Genomic DNA, 18,938 nt, shown 5'->3' with positions numbered 1-18,938 from the left:
ACATCTGCAGAAAACTGTAAAAAAAGAAAAAAAATACAACGGTAAATGTCTTAATTATCAAGTGCTGCTATTCCACTCTTTTGCTATAACAGAAGTACCAGAAGTGAATGGCTTCAACAAAGAGAAATTTATTTTCTCACAGTCTAGTAGTCTAGAAGTCCAAATTCAGGGCGTCAGCTCCAGGGGAAGACTTTCTCTCTGTGTCAGCTCTGGAGGAAGGTCTTTATCGTCAGTCTTCCCCTAGACTAGGAGCTTCTTGCAGGAATCCCAGGTTCAAAGGCCACGCTCTGCTCCCAGTGCTTCTTCCTTGGTGGTGTGAGGTCCCCAACTCTCTTGCTCACTTCCCTTCCCTTTTATCTCTTGTAAGATAAAAGGTGGTACAGGCCACACCCCAGGGAAATTTCCTTTATCTTGGATCAGGGATGTGACCTTAGTAAGGGTGTTAGATCCCACCCTAATCCTCTTTAACATAAAATTACAATCACAAAATGGAGGACAACCACACAATACTGGGAATCGTGGCCCAGCCAAATTGATACACACGTTTTTGGGGGGACGTAATTCAATCCATGACATTCCACCCTTTGACCCCCAAAAATCACATCCTTGCAACAACATGCAAAACATATTCACCCCATCATATCATAGCAAAAGTCATAACTCCAAGTCCAAAATCCAAAAATTCCTCTTCATCTATGAAATCTAGACTACAAGTATCTTCCTGCAAAGGTGCAATGGCAGAACAGGCACAAGCAAGAGATTTCCATTACAAACGGAAGAAACTGGAGGAAAAGAAGGGATAACAGGCACCAAGCAAATCAGAAGAACGCATTACATTAGCCCTCAAGGCTTTGAAAATAACCCTCTGTTCTGAGACAATTTACACAATAGCCCTACCCTCCAGACTCTAGATATTAGCCACACTCTCTGAATTCTGAGTGGAGGCTCCTCAGCCCTGGGCTTCAGCTCCACCTTCCAGGCCCAGTGGGACAGCCATTCTGCTCCCTTGGCTTTAGGCGCACCATTCTCCCAGTCCATCTGAGTGGCGACTCTACCCTTAGAAACACCAGAGGCTGTGGCTTCACCATTTGAAACCTCAGAGGTCATGGTCACACCTTTTGAGACGAAGGCAGCTCAGCTTCTTGTGTTCCTTGTCTCTTCAGCTTCTGCTTCCTGGTTTCTTGGACTCTCTGCTCCTCAGACCTCACATCCGCATCTGTCCTGCTGGGGCAAGTGTTCCAAAGCTTTGTAGCTTCACCAATAAGTGCCCGGAGGCACCCCACTCCACCAGGAAGTCTCCTACACACAGGCATTCAGCTCTCTTGCTCCATGGGTCGGCTCCAGCACTGTCTCCCACTAATTTTATGGTTCTGCTGCTGCCAGTCCTCTGCTGCTGCTGCTCCTCCATCCATTCACAGTTTCAAAACCGCTTCCACATTTTAGTTATCTGTTAGAACAGCACCATATTCTCGGTACCAAATTCCGTCTTAGTCATCTAGTGCTGCTGTCACAGAAATACCACAAGTGGATGGCTTTAACAAAGAGACGTTTATTTGCTCACAGTCTAGTAGGCTACAAGTCCAAATTCAGGGTGTCAGCTCCAGGGGAAGACTTTCTCTCTGTCACCTCTGGAGGAAGGTCTTTCTCGTCAATCTTCCCCTAGACTAGGAGCTTCTCCTCGCAGGAACCGCAGTCCAAAGGACGTGCTCTGCTCCCGGTGCTTCTTTCTTGGTGGTGTGAGGCCCCCAACTCTCTGCTCCCTTCCTTTTTATCTCTTGTAAGATAGAAGGTGGTGCAGGCCACAACCCAAGGGAACTCCCTTTACATTGGATCAGGGATGTGACCTTAGTAAGGGTGTTACAATCCCACCCTAATCCTCTTTAACCTAAAATTACAATCACAAAATGAAGGACAACCACACAATACTGGGAATCATGGCCCAGCCAAATTGAGACACACATTTTGGGGCAGACGCATAATTCAGTCCATGACAGTGAACAAACTAGAGTCTTCTGTCCTCGGAGGGTTTCTCTTCTAGTTTGGGGAAGACCAAAAATCAATGAGGAAAGACATAAACCTGATAATTTCACACAGGAAAAACTTGCCCTGAAGTAAACAGAAGTGAGTGAGGTGGGTTGGGTCTTGTTTAGATGAGGTGACCTGAGGGGTCAGGGGACATTTGATCAGTGAGGTGGCCTACATGACAGAGCAGAAAGAAAGCTGGGGCTGCAGGAGTGCCGTGAGTGGGAGGGGTGGGGGCAAATCAGGCAGGCTCCTGTGGGCCCCTTGACCAGGGCTGGTCTTATTCTAGGGGCAGTGGAAGCCAGTGGAAGGTTTTAAAACAGGTAAGTGGCATTGCCCGATTTGCTTTTCAAGAATATTCCTCTGGCTGGTGATGGAGAAAGGGTGGAGGTGGGGCGGGAGTGGAAGCTGTGAGTCAGTGAGGAAGCCAGGTCCTAGGCCAGGTCACAGATGAGGCCATCTGGCTAGGCGGAAGCTGTGGGGGTGGTGACATGCAAATAGATTGGGAATGCACTTGGCAGGCAGCCAGAGTCGGATGTTGGGGATGAAAGAAAGGGAAGAAGAATCAGGAATGGCTCGGGTTTTTTTTTTTTACTGGAGTGACTTTCGGGCTTCCCTTGTCTCACTCCCTGTCCTTGTATAATCTCATTTATTTCTCCTGGAAACTCTGAACTCAGTGCTCCCATAGCTACATTTTACAGATGAGGAAACTGAATCTTAGGGAATTTGGGTAGTCCTCACCCCCACCCCAGAGACTAGTGGTCCAGGGAAGAACAGGGGGCGCAGAAATGATTTTATGTAACTTTTCTAATGCAGCCTTAGGAAACTATTTGGGGACAGGCTACTGTAAGAAATGTATGAAATAAGTACTGGATATTGGTATGAATCGACTCGACGGCAGTGGACAGTGGGCATTGGTATGAACACAGGGAATAAATGTTACTAAACATTTTATTAATCATTGTTCAACATGGCATCACTGAAAAACTCTTCCTAACTCTAATGGGAATATAAAATGGTACATATGACCATTTTGGAAGACTGTTTGGCAGTTCTTTATGAAGTTAAATAGACACACACCCTATGCCTCAGCAATTCTACTCCTGGGTGGAATTTCTCTTCCCCAAGAGAAATGAAAACATGCCCATGAAAAGACCTGTACAAGAATGTTCGTGGCCACTTTAGTCATACTCTCCTAAAACTGTGGTATATTCATACAACGGAATACTATGCCGCAATCGAAAGGAAGGAAATACTAATCTGTGAATGAATCTCAAGAAATATTACATTGAATAAAAGAAGGTAGACATAAAAATACATACTATATTGCTTCCTTTATTTGAGATTCAAGAACAGGAAAAACTACTCTGTGTTGACAGGGACGGGAGATTGATAGGAAGGGGACATAGGGAACTTGCTGGGGGTGCCTGTTCTGTATTCCAGCGGAGGTGGGAAGTAGATATATGTATGCGTATCTCTTTCCAGAGGCGAGTCGGCATTGCGAGTCGGCATTAGGCAGAATGGTAAGAAAGACCAAAGGAGGCTTAGTATGCGTCCCGAATCTGAGGACACGGGCCAAGGCGTTCACGGAGAAAAGCGCTCGTGGGTGTCTCTGACACGCAAAGGACACGGGCAGCACAGGCGAAGCTGACGGGGTCACAGGCCAGATCCGCCATCCTCTGTGTGGAACCAGGGCGTTAGCAAGCTGTGAAGCAGTCAGAGATCCTTAATATGCAAATCCATGTCAGCTCCAGAGACACATGCCCAGCATTTTGACAACTACGAGAGCCTTCAAATAATCTCTCAGTATTTCAGTGAGCTAATCTAAAGGTTGGCAGTTCGAACCTACCCAGCAGGGCTACAGAAGAAAGGCCTGGCAATCTTCTTCCATAAAGAATACAGCCGAGAGTACCCTATGGGGTAGTTCTACACTGCCTTACGGGGTTGTCCTAAGTCAGAACTGACTCCAGGGCAAAAGGTTTGGTTTGGGGTTTTTACACATATAATGCTGAGCCGTTCCACTAGATGGCGCTGTGTCCGCTGATGTCCACTGACCCCACATAATCTGGAAAGATTTTGCTTACTTATCCACGTGGAAAACAGATGCACATGGGTGGTTTACATACAGACCACACTGCACACACACACACTACACACATTGTACACACACACACTGCACACACGCACCGCACACACATACTGCACACTGCACATTACACACACATACTGCACACTGCACACCCTGCACACTGCACACACATACTGCACACTACACACACATACTGCACACTGCACACACACAGTGCAGACACTGCACACACACTGCACACTGCAGCACACACTGCACATGCTGCACACACACACTGCACACTGTAACACTGCACACATACTGCACACTGTGCACACACACTGTACACACACTGTACACACATAGCACACACAGACACTGCAACACTGCACATACACTGCACACACATACTACACGCACATTCACACGCACACTGCACCCCTGCCCGTGTCCTGAGGATTGTTTTCCTCATCTTTCACCATCTGACCCATTGCCATCCCCTTGCTCAGAGTGAATTATCTATTAATTCTGGAGGCATAGCTAGCAGGTGGGCGATGGATATATATTTTTTTAATCCCACGTGTTGTTTTACATCTTGTTCTGTTGTCAGTGGGAAGGCATTTGAGTCCCTTAGGGAAAGAGCAGTATAATAATTAGGATGTGAGTGTCTGGGGGGAAGCTATGCTGAGGACTGGTAGAGCAGAGACCCGAAGCTGATTTTTTTGCCTTTTTTTATTTTTCCAGCTGGTAAACTGGAAACAGTGAAATGGGCATTCACCTGGCCCCTGAGTTTTGTCTTATACTTCACTGTCCCCAACTGCAACAAGCCCCGCTGGGAGAAGTGGTTCATGGTGACGTTCGCTTCCTCCACGCTGTGGATCGCAGCCTTCTCCTACATGATGGTGTGGATGGTGAGTGTGTCGAGGACCCTGGCCCTGCTAGACCCCTGGAGAGAAAACCACTCCTAAGGGGGAAGTGCGGTTTGGGGTTCCAGCCATTAACAAACCTCCCCTCACCTCAGTGGTCGAGAACCGCAGCATTCATTCCCACGCTCACAGGTCTGCAGCTGATGGTTTGAATACTCTTAGGTGGGGCTGGCTGAGCAGCTCTGCTTTGACTACAGCTGGTCAAGTCTGATTCAGGCAGCAGGTTGGGTTCAGGTCTGCTCTATGGGTTTGCTCACTTTCCCTGGACCAGTGCCTATTGGGGAATGCTCTTATGGCTGACTACTGGCATGCAAGAGGACAAGTGGAGACACAGGGTGTCTCTTAGGACCACGGCTTGGAGCGGACACACTCACTCCCACCCACGCTCCAATGGCCAAGTCCATCGTCAGTGGAGTGGGGGAAGTATACTCCACCTACTCCCACCCATCTCTCAGTTTGTCATACTGTGAAGGTTTACGTGTTGCCATGATGCTAGAAGCTATGCCACTGGTATTGCAAATACCAACAGGGTCACCCATGGTGGACGGGTTTTACTGGCGCTTCCAGACTAAGACTAGGAAGAAAGGCCTTCTGAAAATGAGGTCATGAAAAGCCTGTGGATCACAACAGAACGTTGTTCGACTCACTAGCTTTGGACACGTCATCCGGAGGGATCAATCACTGGAGGAGGACATCATATTCGGTGAAGTAGAGGGCTAAAGAGGCCAAGGGAGACCCTTGGTGAGATGGATTGGCACAATAGCTGCAGCAATGGAATTGAACATGCTGGCAGTCGTGAGGGTGACAGAGGACCACGCAGCATTTTGTTCTGTTGTGTATAAGGCCACTAGGAGTCAGAGCCGACTCAGCATCAGCTATCTATCTATCTACCTACCTATCTGTCTGTCTGTCTACCCGTGTATTTTGCCCACTTTAGCGGACAGAACAGCAGAGTCGTAAAGCAGAAAGCACGGAGGAAAGACTTGAGCAATTGGGGACTGATGGTTTTTTTTTCTGGGTCTGCTCTATCACAGTCACTGCTCGATCTCAGTCTCACTTTCCTCAACCACGGAAAGAGTTCATTGGACTCAGTGACCCCTCCAAGGTCCTTCTGAGGCTAAAATAATGATCCCACGATTGACATCAGTTGTGAACGTGTGGCTCAAAAAAAGTCTCTGGTGTGAAGCAGTTTTAGAAAACCCAGCTGTCCGGAATGCATTGTCCGTTTCTGATTACTCTTTTTACTGGAGAGCAAACCCAAGTCAGTAGAACTGGAGTTGAGCAGAAATTAAAAGCCATGAGAAAGCTATGCAAATCTGAATTAATCTTGCTTGAGTGTTGAGCAGAAATATAAATTCTGGAGAATTAAACTCAAGAGTTAAGAAAGGGTTTTGAAAAGATTATTTGGAGACAAGAGCAAATTTGTAACCCTGACTCTATTAACTCATAACTATCCCTTGCCTTCAGGGTCGCAGACAAAATGACGACGTTCTTTAAAATCCGTATCTCACAGCTAAGGGTCTCTCCCTCATTCTGCAATTATTACTTTTTTTTATTTGACATATGCATCGAATTCCCTTTCTGTTCCAAGTCTGGGTAACAGTGTCACTGTCCCTGACTGCAAGGGCTCAGTGGTTTTTTCTGAAGTTTACTAACAAGCCAACTAGTTTACTAATCTGCGGTTCACCCTCCTTCTGCTTTCCTTCTTCTCATCTGGTGGGGGGACCGATAAGTCCTGAGAAATGGCCAAAAGTAAGGGAGAAAAAGACCCTGGATGGTGCAAATGGTTAACGTGCTCAACTGCTAATTAAAAGTTTGGAGATTGGAGTCCACCTAGAGGCACCTCAGAATAAAGACGTGGTGACCTACTTCTGAAAAGTCAGCATTGAAAACCCTATGGAGCACAGTTCCACTTTGACACGCACGTGGTTGTACACACACAGAATCAACTCAGGAACAGGTTTGCTTTTAAGGGAGAAAACAAAGAGAGGCAGGAGACCTAATTCCAGCCACCTGGATAATGAATTCCCCCAACCCCAGATCCCCCCAAGCGTAATCCTAATGGCTCGCACAGACCTGAAGCACCACTGCCTTCCACGTCCTGCGGGGTCTGAATTGAAGGTTAGAAAGGAGAGACAAGGGCTGCCAGCTTCTCAAGCAAAGAAAGAGAAATATTTTAGAAATATTTCACCAGCCCACTTTCCTCCCTGGAGACTGAAGCCAGAAAGCCCCGAGGCCATGCTTAAGTTAGATTCAGCACCAAGGTGCGTTCTCTGGTCAGAAAGGGAGCAGGTGAGGCATCTCAAGGGATTTAACCAACATTCCCCAAACCTCTGGAGAGGGAGAGACCAGTATGGCCTTTGGAGTGAAGTCCGGGTTTCCCACATAGGTATCTCTCTCCATAGCTGGCCCATGAGAAGAATGTGCTACTTACAACATGTGGTTTGCATTTCTTGCAATTTTCTACAAAATGAGGCAATCAAGTGATGCCTAATAGCTTCAGCTCTTGCAAACTGTCTTTTTAGGCCAGCATCTCCACTTACCTCTCTTGCCACTGGCCCCTTGATCACGCTGTCTCACCAAGGGCCTTCCTCTCAGCTTTCCCATGTGGAAGTTGGGGGCACGAATGGGCTCATTTCTGTAACAGCAGAAAGGTTTCAGTATCTTGTTCTTACCCTCTGGCTAAAACCCCTTCTGTTTCAAAAGAGGGGCTACCTAGGCAAATGAGCCCAACTGCCCCTTTGGAATCCCCCTCTGCCACTTACTAGCAGCATGTGACTTGGGCGAATACTTCCCCCAGCCTCAGTTTCCTCATCTGAAAAATGGCATCATAATAGCATCTACCCCATAGGGTTGCTGTGGAAATTAATTCAGTGAAAACCACTCAGCACCGCGCCCACGTACTAAATGAACATAAGCTATTACAATAACGTTGACAAGGAGAGTGGCAACGACATTGCTACCTGGCTTCAAGGGAGAGAGAAAAGCAGTCAGCTGGTGATGGCCTTTCTGACCAGGGAAGTCTGGGTGGTGTAAAGTAAGCCCCCATCACACCTCCCCAGCGAGGGTGCTCCCATCCCAAGCACAGCACAGCAGCCATCCACTCTGGGCCTCCCAGGACCATCCTGAGTTCAAATAGTCTGTCACAAGGTTGCCTTCCTGGGAACTCTATTTCCCTACCACTCCTAAAAGGAACAAGTGAAAACAGCCCATCTTTTGGTGGAAATCTTGGGGTCTGTTCTGCACTGTTCCGTGAGCCAGCAGCCTTGGTCTGCATCCCAGTGTCCCACATTCCCTGTATTAATACAGAGAGCAGAAACATTGCCTCCCAGAGAGACAGCCCAGAGTGTAACCCTTCCTGTGCCTTGATCAGGCAGTAAGGGCTGGAGATGGACCTCTGCTTAGCGCCCCTCTCCTCCTTCCAGGTCACCATCATCGGCTTCACTCTGGGGATTCCTGATGTCATCATGGGGATCACCTTTCTGGCCGCTGGGACCAGCGTGCCTGACTGCATGGCCAGCCTCATCGTGGCCAGACAAGGTGGGGCCTCCAGGAGTGCACGGAGCGGTGCGGGGGGGTGCAGTGCGGGGAGAAAGGAAGGCCTCCCTACCTGGGGGCAATCCATGGGCACCAGATTCTGGCTTGAAAGACTGAAGGGTGACTTCAGAGCCTTGTAGGTCAGAGGCTTCCTGGGAACAGAGGAGCCAGAAACAAGGCACCTTTGAGGAAGACAGAGACATTTTCTAGATAGCAGCCCACAGCCCCTTCTGGAGGTTGTGTTCCTGCCTCTCCATCACTGGAAACTGAAATAAATATAACGGTAGGTAACCCTTCCTGAGTGTTGCATGCTGAAGAAGACATATCGGGTGCACTGTCTCATTTCATTTTAACAGCAGCTCTGAGATAGGGACAACGTACGCCCTTCTTATAGAACTGGGGCTTAGGGAGTACAGACCCCATACATGAGCTTCCACAGCTGCAGCACCCAGAGGTCAGCTTTTAGTGTGAGGCAGCCCCTTCCTTCCTTCAAAACCAAGCTCACAGTTCACCTGCCCAGGTGGACCCCCCATGTGGCACGCTTCCCCAGCAGCCCCTCGGATGTATATGCCTGATACATATGCTAGAGGGTCGGGTTTTAAACAAACACAATGTGTAGCTATAAAACTTAGCCTTGTGTCTTCAAGAAATCCACACGAACTTCTACTGAGGACGTTATTTTAAAAATATTCCTTCATGATTTAGAAGAGGAACTGAGTGCAGGGCAGAGGAGATAGGGTGATTGTAAGTGAGCTAGTGAGCTGCTTCACAGAACTGGTGAGGTTCTGTTCTTTCTGTAGGGAGTCCTCAGAGCTTCTGGAACCATTCGTGGTTTTTGGAATCACTTACATTGGATCAGTGATCATAGTTGATGTAAGGTCAACATTTCGATAGAACGTGGTTTTGGCATTTTGTAATCGCAGTCATTGTATGGCGATGGTCTGGGGGGGATCTAAGCATGGGAACTGGCAAAAGGACTCTCTGGCTCTCAGACCCAAGGCCTGAAAGTGTCCAGCGTGTGGCCCCTGTGCTCCCCTGTGGCCACCTCCCTCACTCGAGTGACCTGTTTTCCTTGCAGGCATGGGAGACATGGCTGTGTCTAACTCCATTGGGAGCAACGTATTCGACATTCTGATTGGCCTAGGGCTCCCCTGGGCTCTGCAGACACTGGCAGTGGATTACGGATCCTACGTAAGTGGTTTTCTCCACGCTTCTCCTTAAATCCAGGCTACGCAAATTCTTTCTCAATGGCCTTGGCCACTGTGACTTTGCCTCAAAGGAGGCATGAAAATGTTCGATTTGAGGGGGAAACAAATTCTCTTCATCAAAGTCTTTCCAAAGCCAGGCTGTGGGGACACTTAGGACTGTAGTGCAAGGTCAGTAAACTGTTTCTGTGTAGGGCCAGAGAGCGCACATTTTGGACTTTGTGGGCCATAGAGTCTGTCACAGCTCTTCAGCTCTACCATTACTGCATGAAAGCAGCCAGAGACAAAATGTCAATGAACAGACAGGGTTGTCTCCAATATAGCTTATTTATAGAAACTGAAATTTGAATTTCATATCGTCTTCACATGCCATGATATATTTTGCTTCTTCTGATTCTTTTCAACCGTTTAGAAGTCTAAAAATCCTTCTTAGCTCTTGGGCTATACAAAAACATGAGGCGGGCGGGATTTGGTTCTTGGGCCGTCGATTGCCAGCCCCTACTTTAGTGTATTTATTTTGCATGCAAAGCACTTTTATTTGTTATGGAAGGAGCACAAAGAATTATCAGCTTCTAAAATACAAGATGCCTTCTCTGCCGGGGATGGTGCCATAAAAGCTCCCAACAGAGCCAGACAGGTGCTGCTGGCCCCATGCCATTTCTCAAGGCCATGCTTAGTAGGGCTTCAGGTGAATTTGTAGGTTGGTGACACTGCTCATCTGGGTAGATGTGGATGGTATTTCCTGACTCACCAAAATGTTCCCCCTCAACACATATAAACTTCTCCCCTAGACGCAGTCCAAAAGTGCAATTCGAGATTTCTTCCTGCATCGGGAAGAAAACTGTGTAGTGTGTCAAGTTTTTCCATCCGACCCAGAGCTGGGCATGTCTCTAAATCTCTTACTGTGCGTTAATTTACTCCATCTGCACAATCCGTTGTAAGTAATTGTGTGTTATGCAGAAAACATTGTGGCTCATTTTATCTGATGATGCTTGTCTTCAGAGTTGCTTAGCAAACGGACATTTCAGCTAGGGAAGGTAAGCCCAGCTGTTTGTATTGGAAATAAAATCCATACAGAAAGGCTGCATGCTTTTGGTTCACTGGATTTTCCCTCGAGGTGAAGATGAACAAACAGAGATGGGAGGAAGCAGCCGGCGTTCTAAGGAGTGGAGGGCTCACGGTTGTCTCTGAAGTCAGGCAATGATGTGGGTGGTCTGCAAAGACTGCTCTCAGCTGAATTCGAACTGAAATATGAATGATGAAAGGGAACCAGCTACAGGGAAATTGAGGCAAGGAGGAGTGAAAAAAATCCAGCCAAAGGAACAGCCAGTGCAAAGGCCCTGAGGCAAAAATGCCCTTGGCACCTTGAAGAAACTACAAGAAGTCCAGTGTAAGTGGAGCAGAGTGAGGAGAGCGGGCCGTGATTTGAGGCAAAGTTGGGGGAGTAGACAGGAACAAGATCCTGTGGGTGTTCATTTGGCAATTAATGAAAAGGATGACATCGAAATCTATATATGGATTCAGAAAATGATGTTTTTGATGGCTTTTATATGAGATTCAGGAACATGAGTTTCAATGCTGGACCTCACACCAAAGAATAAGGACCACTGGTTGTTGTTAGCTGCCACTGAGTCAGCTCCGACTCATGGCGACCCCATATACAACAGAACAAATTGCTCCCCAGTCCTGCACCATCTTCACGATCATTGATATACTCAAGTCCATTGTTGCCGTCACTGTGCGTTTTGAACTCCTCCCAGCCCAGGGGCTCATCTTCCAGCACTACAGGCATACCTCGTTTTATTGCACTTTCGCTTTATTGCTCTTCGTGGATATTGTGTTTTTTACAAATTGAAGGACTGTGGCAACCCTGCATTGAGTGAGTCTATCAGGGCCACTTTTCCAACAGCGGGTGCTCACTTTGTGTCTCTGTGTCACGTTTTGGTAATTCTCACAATATTTCAAACTTTTTCATTATTATGATATCTGTTATCACTGTGATCAGTGATCTTTGATGTTACTATTGGAATTGTTTTAGGGTGCTGGGAGCCGCACCCATACAAGAAGGCAAACCTAATGGATAAATGTTGTGTGTGTTCTGACTGCTCCACCAACCGGCTGTTCCCTCATCCCTCTCCCTCTCTCCTGGGGCCGCCCTATTCCTTGAGACATGACAATATTGAAGTTAGGCCAATTAATAACCCTAGAGTGGCCCCTAAGTGTTCAAGTGAAAGGAAGAGTCACACAGCCTCTCAGTTTAAATCCAAAGCTAGACATGATTAAGCCTAGTGAGGAAGGCATGTCGAAAACCGAGGCAGGCCAAGAGCTAGGCCTCTCGCGTGAAACAGTTAGCCAAATTGTGAGTGCAAAGGAAAAGTTCTTGAAGGAAATTAAAAGTGCTACTCCAGTGAACACACAAATGATAAGAAAGATAAAACAGCCTTAGTGCTGATACGGAGAAAGTTTTAGTGGTCTGGATAAAAGATCAAACCACCCGTAACATTCCCTTAAGCCAAAGCCTAATCCGGAGCAAGGTCCTAATTCCCTTCAATTCTATGAAGGCTGAAAGAGGTGAGGAAGCTGCTGAAGAAAAGTTTGAAGCTAGCAGAGGTTGGTTCATGAGGTTTAAGGAAAGAAGCCGTCTCCATAACATAAAAGTGCAAGTGGAGCAGCCAGTGCTGACGTAGAAGGTGCAGTAAGTTCTCCAGAAGATCCAGCTGAGACAGTCGGTGAAGGAGGCTACGCTGAACAACGGATATTCGGTGTGGACAAGACAGCCTCATATGGGAAGAAGATGCCATCGAGAACTTCCATAGCTAGAGAGGACAAGTCAATGTCCGCCTGGATTCAAAGCTTCAAAGCACAGGCTGACTCTCGTTGGGAGCTAATGCAGCTGGTGACTTTAAGTTGAAGCCAATGCACATTTACTGTTCTGCAAATCCTAGAGCCCTTAGGAATTATGCTAAATCTATGCTGCCTGTGCTCTATAAATGGAACGACAAAGCCTGGATGACAGCACATCTGTTTACAACATGGCTTACTTAATACTTTAAGCCCACTGTTGAGACTTTCTTTGGCCTTAGTGGTTGGTGCATAAATTTGAATGATAGTCAGATTAACTGGTATTCTTTGTAGATATATGGATATTATACTATCATTGACAGTGTTGAACTTCAGCATAGATCTTGAAATGTTCTTTTTGACCATGAATGCAATGACATTCCTCTTCAAGTTGTCATTCCTGGCATAGTAGACCACGTTCGTCCGATTCAGAATAGCCAATACCAGTCCATTTCAGCTCACTAATGCCTAGGATATTGATGTTAATGCATTCCATTTCATTTTTGATGATTTCCAATGTTCCTAGATTTATACTTTGTACCAGTTATTAATGGATGTTTGCAGCTGTTTCTTCTCATTTAAGTCATGCCACATCAGCAAGTGAAGATCCCGAAAGCTTGACTCCATCCGCATCATTAAGGTTGACTCTACTCTGAGGAGGCAACTCTTCCCCAGTCGTCTATTGAGTGCCTTCCAAACTCAGGGGCTCATCTTCTGACGCTGTATCAGACAATGTTCTGCTGCTATTCTTAAGGTTTTTACTGGCTAATGCTTTTCAGACATAAACTGCCAGGTCCTTCTTCCTAGTCTGTCTTAGTCTAGAAGCTCAGCTGAAACCTGTCCGCCATGGGTGACCCTGCTGGTATTTGAATACTGGTGGCATAGCTTCCAGCATCACAGCAACACATAAGCCCCCACGGTATGACGAACTGACAGATGTGCGGGAAGTTTTTACCAACTTCTGCAGTCTGAAATTAATCAAACGTGAAATCAGAATGCATTGATAATTACTGGTGATTGAAATGTTGAAGTCGGAAGCACAGAAGAAGAATCAGTAGTTGGAAAACATGGCCTTGGTGATAGAAACTATGCCAGATATTGAAAGATACGATTTTGCAAGACCCACAACTTCTTCATTGTAAGTACCTTTTTCCACCAATATAAATGGTGACTATACATGTGACCCTCACCAGATGGGATACACAGTAATCAAATCAACTACATCTGTGGAAAGAGACGATGGAAAAGCTCAATATCATCAGTCAGAACAAGGTTGGGGCCAACTGCAGAACAGACGATCAACTGATCAAGTTGAAACTGAAGAAAATCAGAACAAGTCCACTAGAGCCAAAGTATGACCTTGAGCATTTCCCACCTGAATCTAGAGACCATCTCAAGAAAGATTTGACACGTTGAACACTAATGGACAAACCAGATGAGTTGTGGAATGACATCAAGGACATCATACATGAAGAAACCAAGAAGTCATTAAAAAGACAGGAAAAAAATAAAAGACCAAAATGGATGTCAGAAGGGACTCTGAAACTTGCATGTTGAGTAGCTAAAGTGAAATGAAGAAATGATGAAGTAAAAGCTAAACAGAAGATTTCTAAGGGTGGCTTGAGAACAAAAAGTAAAGTATTATAGTGGCATGTGCAAAGACCTGGAGATGGAAAACCAAAAGGGAAGAACATGGTCTGTATTTCTCAAGATGAAAGAACTGAAGAAAAAATTCAAGCCTCAAGTTGCAATATTGAAGGATTCTGTGGGGAAAACATTAAACAATGCAGGAAGCATCAGAAGAAGATGGAAGAAACACACAGAATCACTATACCAAAAAGAATTGGTCAATTTCAGGAGGTAGCATATGATCAGGAATCGGTGTCTTAGGCTGAGTTCTCCAGAGAAGCAAAACCAGTAAAGGGTATAAATACATAGAGAGAGAGATTTATATCAAGGAAACAGCTCACCTGTTGTAGAGGCTGAAACGTCCCAAGATCATGGATCAGGATAGAGGCTTCTCTTGATTCACGTAGCTGCAGGGGCTGGTGAACCCAAAATCAGCAGGTCAAAGAGAAGGGCTCCCTCTTTCAGGCTGTGAAGATGGATGAGCCCCAAGATCTGTAGATAATCTGATAGCTCAATTCCCAAGAACCAGAGGTCAAATGAACAGGAGGCAGCCTCAGGATCCAGAGTGAACAAAAAGCCAGGTCTGCCTACATTCAGATGCAGGCCACGCCCCCAAGGAAACGCCCTTTCAACTGACTGACTACTCACAGCAGATTCCATCATGGGAGTGATCACATATAAACACTGAGAATCATGACCCAGCCAAGCTGACACACAATAACATCACAGGTGGTATTGAAGGAAGAAGTCCAAGCTACACTGAAGGCATTGACGAAATACAAGCCTCCAGGAATTGACAGAGTATCAATTGAGATGTTTCAACAAATGGTTGCATTGCTAGAAGTGCTCACTCATCTATTTCAAGATATCTGGAAGACAGCTACCTGGCTAACTGACTGGAAGAGATCCATATTTATGCCTATTCCCAAGAAAGGTGATCCAACCTAATGCAGAAATTATCGAACAATATCATTTTTTTTCATTAATATCACCAAAAAAAAAAAAATTACACTCAAATAAAATTTCACTGAAGATCATTCGAAAGTGGAAGCAGTAGTACATCAACAGGGAACTGCCAGAAATTCAATCAGGATTTAGAAGAGGATGTGGAACCAGGGATATCATTGCTGATGTCAGATGGATCCTGGCTGAAAGCAGAGAATACCAGAAGGATGTTTACCTGTGTTTTATTGACTATGCAAAGGTATTCGACCCTGTGAATCATAACAAATCATGGATAACATTGCGAAGAATGGGAATTCCAGAACACTTAATTGTGCTCTTGAGGAACCTGTACATAGATCAAGAGGCAGTCGTTAGAACAGAACAAGGAGATACTGGGTGGTTTAAAGTCAGAAAAGGTGTGCGTCAGGGTTTTATCTTTCACCATACCTATTCGATCTGTATGCTGAGCAAAAAGTCCAGAATCTGGACTATATGAAGAAGAATGGGGCATCAGCATTGGAGGAAGAGTCATTAACAACCTGTGTTATGCAGATAACACAAACTTGGTTGCTGAAAGTGAAAGAACTTGAAGCATTTACTGATTAAGTTCGAAAACTACAGCCTTCAATATGGATTACATTTCAACATAAAGAAAACAAAAATCCTCACAACTGGACCAATAAACAACATCGTGATAAATGGTGAAAAGATTGAAGTTGCCAAGGATTTCATTTTACTTAGATCCACAATCAACAGCCGTGGAAGCAGTAGTCAAGAAATCTATCAATGCATTGCACTGGGCAGATCCGCTGCAAAAGACCTCTTTAAAGTGTTGAAAAGCAAAGGTATCACCTTAAATACTAAGGTGCACCTTACCCAAGCCATGGTGTTTTCAGTCATCTCATATGCGTGTGAAAGCTGAACGATGAATAAGGAAGACTGAAGAATTGATGCTTTGAATTGTGGTGTTGGAGAAGAATATTGACTATACCATGAACTGCCAAAAGAATGAACAAATCTGTCTTGGAAGAAGTACAACCAGAATCCTTAGAAGCAAGGTTGGGGAGACTATGTCTCATATATTTTGGACATGTTATCAGGAGGGATCAGTCCCTGGAGAAGGACATCATGCTTGGTAAAGTAGAGGGTCAGCAAAAAAGAGGAAGACCCTCAACAAGATGGACTGACACAGTGGCTGCAACAATGGGCTTAAGCATAGCAATGATCATGAGGGTGGCACAGGACTGGGCAGTGTTTCATTCTGTTGTACATAGAGCCACTATGAGCTGGAACCAACTCAACAGCACCTAACAACAACAACAGTTGAGACCTACTGCTCAGAAAAAAAGATTCCTTTCAAAATAATTACCCCTCATTGACAATGCACCTGGTCGCCCAAGAGCTCTGATGGAGATGTACAAGGAGATGAATGTTGTTTTCATGCCTGCTGACACAATATCCATTCTACAGCCCATGGATCAAGGAGTAATTTCAGCTTTCAAGTCTATTATTTAAGAAATACATTTTCATAAGGCTATAACTGCCATAGATAGTGATTCCTCTGAGGCATCTGGGCACAGTAAATTGAAAACCTTCTGGAAAGGATTCATCGTTCTAGATACCTTCATTCATGATTCATGGGAGGAGGTTAAAATATCACCATTAACAGGAGTTTGGAATAAGTTGATTCCAATCCTTATGGATGACTTTGATGGGTTCCAGACTTCAGTGGAAAAAGTAACTGCAGGTGTGATGGAAATAGCAAGAGATCTAGAATGAGAAGTGGAGCCTGAAGATATAACTGAATTGCTGCAATCTCATGATTGCAGATGAGGAGTTGCTTCTTATCGATGAAGAAAGAAAGTGGTTTCTTGAGATGGAATCTACTGCTGTTGAAGATGCTGTGAACATTGTTGAAATAACAATAAAGGATTTAGAACATTACACAAGCGTAGTTGATAAAGCAGTGGCAGGGTTTGAGGGGATGGACTCCAATTTTGAAATAAGTTCTACAGTGAGTAAAATGCTGTCAAACAGCATCACACGCTACAGAGAAGTCTTTCAGGAAAGGAAGAGCTAATTGATGTGGCAAACTTCATTGTTGTCTTATTTAAAGAAATTGCCACAGCCAATCGAACCTTCAGCAGTCACCACCCTGATCAGTCAGCAGCCATCAACATCGAGGCAGGACCCTCCACCAGCAGAAAGAGTACGACTCACTGAAGGCTCAGATGATGGTTAGCATTTTTTAACAATATTTTTTAATTAAGATATGGGCATTGTTTTTTCAGACAATGCTATTGCATACTTAATAGAATACAGTATACTATAAACATGACATTTACATGCACTGGAAAACCAGAAACTTCATGTGACTCGCTCACTTTATTGTGATATTCGCTTTATTGTGGTGGTCGGGAACCAAACCTGCAGTATCTCTGAGCTATGCCTGCATATTGGACAGCGTTCTGTTGTGAGCCGTAAGGTTTTCATTGACTGACTTTCAGAAGTAGATCTCCAGGACTTTCTTTCTAGTCTGTCTTAGTCTGTAAGCTCCAGTAGAACCTGTTCACTATGGATGACCCTGCTGGAATTTGAAATACCTACGGCCTAGCTTCCAGCATCATAACAATATGGAAGCCACCACCGTACAGCAAACTGACGGACAGGTGGTGGAAGGACCACTCGGCCTCAGCTGATTATAGAGGAAATGTACCCACCACAGAGGCTGGTCCTGGAAAGGACTCTCAACCGTGCGCGCTAACCTCTTACGTCCTTGACTCCTCACTGTCAGGACGTTGGACTATAGCCACACTAGACCCCTCGGACTCACTGCCCCCGAAGTACTCCCTGCACTTCCCCTGCTGGTATCTTTCCTCCTGCAGACTCCTCTGCCTGAGATGTGCTCACCTTCCACCCACCTGTTCATTTCAAAATGATATCGCTTCTTCCTGGGCTTTCTCAACTGCCACCTTACTGAGTTTACCTTTCCAGCCCCACTCCTCTGCCCCCCAGCACGCACACACCAAACAGGATCTCTCCTGACAGCCCTTGTTTCTATCTCATTCATGGCTCTTGTCCTAAATCTGTGTACTCACTTTGTCTTACTATGTGTTAAGTGACGCACATAAGAGAGGAACTGAAGAAATACCCTGGTTGGCCCCTGAAAGGCCGCCATCCACTGCATGGTCGCATGACCCCAGCTGGGGGCACCTAGGCAAGGCAGAGTATTTAGGTTTCTTTCTAAGTGCGGTGCTGTTCTTATCCCCATCCTGCATATCCAAAAGCCAAGGCCCAGAGAGGTTAAGTCACATAGCCAGAAAGGAGCAGAGAGAAGACACACAGATGTGTTCTCTCCCCAGAGCACTGCCAAAGACTGAAGGGAAAGGAAAGAGCACCATTGTGAAGGGCAGCTGGCACCGACAGCTGCAGCGCAGGCACTGCAGGGACCACTGGGGGACGAGAGCTGATCGTTGGGGTGGATCCATCCCCAAGCTTGCATGCTTGTCAGAAGAGAAGACAAGAATTGCATGTTAAATCTAAAGTGGCCTCTTCAACTTTATACAAAGAATGAACTGGAAGGGAAGAGAGCTCCTGACTCCCAGATTCCATTTTTCTAAAAGTCCCGCAAACATTCTGGCAGCTAAAAAGTAGCTGACCTGGGCCTTGGTTAGTGGTATTTCTCTAGTGAGTTTCCATCCAAGGTTTTGGAGGAATCATTCTGGATTGTGATCCAGTGGGCAGCTTTCATGAGAATCACCCTCT

At 45.7% G+C, this 18,938-nt stretch overlaps 1 protein-coding gene across 1 annotated transcript in view; it reads left to right on the top strand.

Moving 5' to 3' along the window:
• The window catches only part of SLC24A3 (solute carrier family 24 member 3), a 676,136-nt gene that overhangs the window by 633,468 nt on the left and 23,730 nt on the right, over positions 1–18,938 (top strand). The window contains exons 13-15 of the mRNA XM_064275733.1: positions 4,835–5,001; positions 8,442–8,556; positions 9,632–9,744. Coding sequence (XP_064131803.1) covers positions 4,835–5,001; positions 8,442–8,556; positions 9,632–9,744 — 395 coding nt within the window. The remainder of the gene's footprint in view (positions 1–4,834; positions 5,002–8,441; positions 8,557–9,631; positions 9,745–18,938) is intronic.

The sequence above is a fragment of the Loxodonta africana genome, chromosome 24 (genome assembly GCF_030014295.1).
Source record: "Loxodonta africana isolate mLoxAfr1 chromosome 24, mLoxAfr1.hap2, whole genome shotgun sequence".
NCBI lineage: Eukaryota > Metazoa > Chordata > Mammalia > Proboscidea > Elephantidae > Loxodonta > Loxodonta africana.
Note: the sequence above shows the minus strand (reverse complement) of the source record. Positions and strands in the feature narration are given on the sequence as shown.